The sequence below is a fragment of the Limulus polyphemus genome, unplaced genomic scaffold (assembly GCF_000517525.1).
Source record: "Limulus polyphemus unplaced genomic scaffold, Limulus_polyphemus-2.1.2 Scaffold2137, whole genome shotgun sequence".
NCBI classification, from domain to species: Eukaryota; Metazoa; Arthropoda; class Merostomata; order Xiphosura; family Limulidae; genus Limulus; species Limulus polyphemus.
In genome coordinates this window covers 136,781-143,730 of record NW_013667747.1, presented here as the reverse complement: position 1 = coordinate 143,730, position 6,950 = coordinate 136,781, and the positions used below count along the sequence as shown (strand labels likewise).

Below are 6,950 nucleotides of genomic sequence, written 5' to 3'. Positions count from 1 at the left end.
GTTTAACTTTAATCATTCAAATTCACCCAAGATGGGTTTACAAGTGTAACATAGTGGTCAAAATTATACATGTATCTACCTTGAAAATTACTCTCACTCCACTTTCAATCTTCTAATGCTTAAGACAAAACTGACTTGATCCACTTATCTTAAACTTTACCTTCCAGTCTGCTTTTGAAAATCATCTTCAAATCCTCGTAAAACTCTGCGTAACCTTCTTTTCTCAGTTCGTGCTTGATGCTGTTGATAAAGCAATTCAGCCCTGCAAAGAGAAATAAAGCTCTCTCTTTCTATAAACAAAATAATACAAAATGAAAATAATTATTTTTAACTAAACATGATATAACAAAACATTTCAAGTTTAACAAAACTTTCAAGTGCATTTCTTAATTTTAGGTTACCATTTCATTATAATATCTTATTTCAAGTTTTTTATATTTTAACTCTATGTGCTCCTACTACCTAATTCACTTAATTAAAAACTTTACACATTTCACTACATCATACATGTAAAGTTTTTAATGAAAACCAGTTTCTTTACAGAAATCTATGAAACTAGATTTTATTTTAATTCATTAATATTTTCAGTATTCATTGTGTCAAATTAAGTTCATTAATACATTCTAAGGTCATATCCTTAACTTTTCCTATAAGTGCTAAAATTTGTTAATATTATTTTGCATTTTCTTTATTCAGGCACTAATATTAAACAGCTTTTACTTACAAAGGAAGTTCATGCAAATTAGAGCTATCGTATTTTGGAGGGACATCAGACTTGGACTGGGCAATAATGTCTTGTTCATTCACAGGATCAATATTGATAGGAACTTCATTTACACTTTGTAGCTTCACAGCCGAGTCAGCTGGCAGGACCAGCTTTTCTGTCGAAAGAACAGCATCCTGTCCTTCTTCCTGCTTCAAAACAAAATTAAAGAATGCTTACATTCATACACCTATACATCTCTGTATCTTAGTTTCTATACAAATATATTAAATACATTACTTACATTCACATATAGTTCTACTTACAAATCTTGAGTAAATATTCTCTAATTAGTATGTATTTCAAAATAGTACTTTTAACTTAATAACTGGTAAATAGGTATACCCAAGATATTATTAAGAATATATTAAACCTCCCAGCAAAATCTATTTTGACTAGTACCTGAGATGCAATTTCATATTTATCAATAAGAGTTTCAGTAGTGAAATTCTCACTACAATTATAAATAATCTGTTTGTTCAATAGACAAACTGGTTTTACATTAAACAACTACATGTGATTAAGTTTGCAAATGTAGCTCTGTACGACATTGACTTAAGCCTATGAATTTACTTATATCCTGCCATTTTTAAGGATTTGCTAAAATTACAAATGTTGGAAGTTTGAAACATTGAGAGCAAATGAAGAAATACAATAATGGAAAATACATAATACGAAATCATTAATGAAATCAGTCCGTTTGATGACAAGTGAGCAGGATTACCAAATAAGGATAGAACAAACTCAGAATACATTATATCAGTTAGCTGGAAAGACATTCCAGAGTACAACATGAGAAGTAGCAACTAGTGGTTTTGTTTATTAATGCCGATTAGAAATTTGAGAGAAAGCAACAAGTGGAAGAATGTGTGTAAAAAGACAAAAATTAACCGGTTTGTACCCATACATTCCAGATTAGTGGATTTGGATATCTTACCCCCATATCGATGGATAATTGCCCAGAAATAGTTATGTACAAACCAATTAACAAGTAATTATGATTTTGGTTTGATAGAATGCTGATAAAGTACCAACTGGACTGAAAGAATCATGTGCAGAACTAAGCAAACTGGACTTCTTGATGAGCCATAATTACACGAATTAAATAGTATAAAATACTGTGACTTTGGTTCTGGATGAAGAATTAATTAATAGCTTTGCTTTCAAGAGTTAGCCTACTGTTGGTCAGGAGTTACTAATAATCTACAATCTGATTGACTTAAATAAAATTAAAGTCATTTGCAATTACACAATACAATCATCTATATATCTTGATCAATTACGTTAAGATTTCCACACTTAAACTACAGAAAGTTGCATACCCTGTACTTAAGTTTCAATGTAATTATTACAATTCATTAAAAATTACTTCAAATATTCCGACTAGCATTTTCAAATAAAAAAGTAATGATCATAAACTGAAATTCTTAAAATTTCATTTAAATTTGACACTACACATTTTATTGGTAATTTGCCATGTGTTAACATTATTTCAAGCATTGTAAATTGCATGCCATGTGTCTGTTCCTTCATATATTCAGGTTATCTTATAATGCCTATATTAACAAAATATTTGGAATTTGTGTAATAAAACTTCAGTATTTAATAAAGACAGCATATCTGATTCATTGTTGGGTATACAGAAAACAGATCTATATTTTATAAAATATCTCAAGTCTAATGAAGATTGTATAATAAATTCTCATACTAACACAAAATACATACAATAAAGTTTCAATTTTTAATAAAGATTACAATTACAGTGCCTTGCAAAAGTATTCACCTTTGTGAAGTTTCCACATTTTGTTGCTGTCTGAGCTTGCAATTATGAAACTTTCAAATGGGACTTTATATGTAGAATCTACACAATCTACTCCAAACTGAGAAAGCTAAAACAAATGCTGATAATATGCAAGTAAGTGAGATTTTCAAAGAAAATTAGAATATTATCAATTACATAAGTATTCAACCCATTTGCTATGGCAACTCTAAATCAGTTCAGCTGCAAAAGATTAGTTTTAGTTTGAAAGGTCACAAAATTAGTGTAATGATCTCTGTCTGTGTGTAATCAAAGTGGTTTAATTTGACTTCAGAGTAAACGCATCAGTTCAAACCACAACTCACATAATGATACGACAAACTAGTTATGAAGACCAAGGAGCTTTCCAAACAAGTCAGGGATAAAGTGGTAAAGAAGCACAGATCAGGAGAAAGTTACCAGAATATTTCAAAGTCACTGACTATCCCTTTGATTAGTTAAGTCCATCATTAAGTAGTGGAGTTTGCTTCATACCACCCGGTCACTACCAAGATCAGGCAGCCCTTCCAAACTAACTGGTTAGGGATGCCACTGTAGAGTCAACAGTGACTTTAAAAGATTTGCAAAGTTTCATGTCTGAGATGGGAGTCAGTGTTCATACATCGATAATATCCTGGCCCCTACACAAAGCTGGGCTGTATGGGCAAGTGACAAGAAAGAAGTCATTACTGAAAAACAAATCATCTTAAACATCATATGGAGTTTACAAAGCATGTAAATTATACTGCAGACATGTGGTTGAAGGTTTTGTGGTCAGACGAGACAAAAATTAAGCTCTCTGGTCTAAATTCAAAGTGTTAAATCTGGCGCAATCGTAACACAGCACATCATCAAGTCAACATCATCTCAACTGTCAAGTATGGTGGTAGCAACATCATGTTACAGGGATTGAGAAGCTTATCAGCATTGAAGGGAAGATGGATAGGGCAAAGTACAGACAAATCCTAGAGGAATACCTGCTTGAGTCAGCCAAAAATCTAAAACTTGGTCAAAAATTCACATTTCAACAGAACAATGACCCAAAGCATAAGGCCAAAGCCACACTGGAGTGGTTTCAAAGGAATAAAATGAATGTCCTGGAGTGGCCCAGTCAAAATCCTGATATAAATCCAATGGAAATTTTATGGTGAGACTTGAAGATTGCAGTCCATCAATGATCCCCAATTAATTTGTCAGAATTTGAGCAATTTTGCCAAGAAGAATGGGCAAACATTACACCACCCCATTGTGAAAAGCTGGTACAGAGCTATCCAAAATGATTCACAGCAGTAATTGCTGTTAAAGGTGCTTCCACCAAGTACTGACTTAGGGGGGATGAATACTTATGCAATCAGCAAATTTCAATTTATGTATTTTCTTTGCATGTTTTGCTGACATTCAACCTCCTTCATATATAACAGTGTTAAGTTTGATCATTAGAGTTTTAAATACAAACAAGTTCATTAGAAAAAACTGCTTACATTATTTGTATTTCATCAAAATGTGAGATTATTGGTAGGGGTGAATACTTTTGCAAGGCACTGTATTTACTTTGACAAAAATGGCACATAAAAAATATAAGGTTTTAAAAAATCTTTACAATAAAGTTTCATTAATGTTCAAGATGTATTTAAATTATTATTTTTTTAAGTATAAGTAGTTCCTATGTTCCCATTTAATAGATTCTCGTACTGTAGAACTTGTTCAACAGATTTACTTTCACAAAAAGGCATATAAAAAAAACACAAGTTTTAGCAAAATATACACAGGGTGATTCAAAAGTCCACTGACAGGAAAATAATTCTTAAAAAATTGAGAGGTAGAGGGAAATAATTGTTAGTGGTATGAAATGAAGTGTTGCATGGGCCTACCCTGTGACAATATCATTAAAGCCATTTAATATCATGCCATTTGGAAGTTCTATTAACATGCAAAATACATCAAAAATGTCAATGGCAAAGATGTGCACCACACAAAGAAAACATTTTAAATCAGAATTACCAAAACAAACAACAGTTATAGGTATAATTACACACACTCCATGCATGTGGAGTTGTGTCACAGATGATCAAAATCCAACCACAGCAATGGCTGTTAAACAAACCTAGGTCTCAGGCTGCTGTTGGATTGTATATCATCCTTCACATCAGATAATAGGAAATGAGTGTCAGCAGCTGAGGACTACAGGCTAATTTATGTACAGGTGTTGTACAGACAAACCAAGAACAGCAATCAATAATCTCAAAGAAGCTGCCATACATTTGTCACATTTGAACAGCACTCTAAACATAGCTATTGATTGGTTGCCACAGTTTCATAATACTTTCTTTTGTAATACCTCATCTTCAATTGTTGTTGTTGTGGAGCAATTTTGGTAAGGCTACAATGCCTCATTCCATACCATTAATAATTATGTTCATACACATCTCATTTCTGAATTATTTGCTTGTAAATGAACTTTTCACTCACTTGGAATATAATAAATTAATTTTATTAACTACAGTTTAAATGCCTCTAATTGTGAATTCAAAATGAACAAATTAAGAGGAATGTGTGAAAAAAAATCTTCAGTTTATACAATTTGTTCATAAACTTTATTAATGTCCAAACTTTAATTTTTTAATTTTCATTTAAGAGTGCTTTCAGGTAAATTCTTAGTTCAGAACTCACCATTCCTTCTTCTCGAGGCTGAGGTGATATGAAATCCATAGCTACATGCTCCAAAATTGGTTGTAACTCTGAACCTGAATCCTTTCCTTTGCCTCCAATCCCTCCAACCAAATTGTACCTTGTCACCAATCTTTTCATAGTACGATAGCGATCATACAGTGGGCGTACCAGCTCTCTGTCAGAAATAGGTGTAGGTCTTCCATGAATGCTCTCAAACCTAAGCAGAGCCTTTTGGATGGCAACTTTCTCATCCATTATTTGTTCCTTGGTCATTTTCTAGACAAGTAGTACATGTATATGTTCACAAATAAAAGTGTACATTTTATGGGTGAAAGTGATCTTTCATCAGAAATTAAAAACTGATACATGAGCCTAAGTACTTGCAAGTTAAAACAGTAACAGACACAATAAGATAAGTTTGTTTCTCAGAAACTACATTCTTAGCATTATAATAACTTAAAAGCTTCAGTCCAATAGGTATCCTTTACTAACAGTCTAGATACACTATTCACTAAGTGATTGAAAACTAGAAAATTATTTCATTTTAATGTGCTTAACAGACAAAAAACTTAACCACTGAACATACTAATATGTTTTTTCCTAATGAATATGTTGGAACTTTATAAAACATAAAAGGAACAGATGGGCAATAATAATAATAATGTGAATTCCTAGAGCAGAAATGCAACAATTATTAAAAAAAAACATATTGACAACGTCACTTTCTAAATCTACTGGGATGAATAAAACTACTAAATGAAATATACTGTTAAAAATGGCTACTAAAAATTCATTTGATTTTCTGAATACATGTATACAACATATTTTTTTAACATAAAAAACAAATTGTATCACTGAGAAAAGTATCCCCCCCAAAAAAATAATGTTTCAAGTATGTTTCAATTAAAAAATGTAATATATTAAATTAAATCATTAAAAAAACAATTTGGTTTCATAAAATGTATGACTGATTCTCTTGTACCCTGTATGAAAATAGTTTTAATTTACCTACAGAAAATCTTCACTTGTGTTTCTTTCACAATGTAAGCAGGTATATTATCTGCTTTAACCTCAGGTTACATGTATTAATAATATTATATTCTTATTCCACATTTATAAACTGATTTTATAACTTTTCAGTATCAATTATAAATTCTCTGGTTGCACTATAGTTTGCACTTTTCTTCAAATGTCAGATTTTGTGATAGAATATTCCAAATTTGGAAAATCCTTCCATAAATTCATCAAAAATTAAAAAAATGTATACAATTAGAAAAAAAGGACAAATATAATAATCCATAAAATGTTATGTATATTTAACTGAAAAATGTGTTAAATGTAATTTTAATTTTTTTTTACTCAAAAAACAGACTACAACATCTTCCTCAAGAGGGAGATATGGTCATTTTCCCATCAGATTTAATGATAATATTTAATATTACACACTGTAATAAACTAAATGAGAAAGAGATAACCACCTCTATATCATCAGGTCTTTGAGCCAATCGTCTCTTATCTGACAGACTTTTAAGTGCTACATCTAGTGACTCTTCCACAGTTGGTTTGTTCAGATTGTTGTCACACTCTGATATTTCCTTCTCTGTGTAATCAGGCTCTTCCTTCAACAGTTGTTCAGATTTTCTCTGAAAGTTTGCAACTCCTTCTCCACTATCTGTACACTGTTCTTCTTCAAATCTAGGAAATTAACAATTCATTACT

General features: G+C 31.3%; 1 protein-coding gene across 1 annotated transcript in view; it reads right to left on the bottom strand.

The window, feature by feature from the left end:
• Positions 1 to 6,950, bottom strand: part of LOC106466056 (protein FAM13A-like) — a 96,807-nt gene that overhangs the window by 5,597 nt on the left and 84,260 nt on the right. Inside the window, 5 exon segments of the mRNA XM_022394012.1 lie at positions 161 to 262; positions 725 to 915; positions 5,232 to 5,507; positions 6,710 to 6,860; positions 6,863 to 6,926. Coding sequence (XP_022249720.1) covers positions 161 to 262; positions 725 to 915; positions 5,232 to 5,507; positions 6,710 to 6,860; positions 6,863 to 6,926 — 784 coding nt within the window.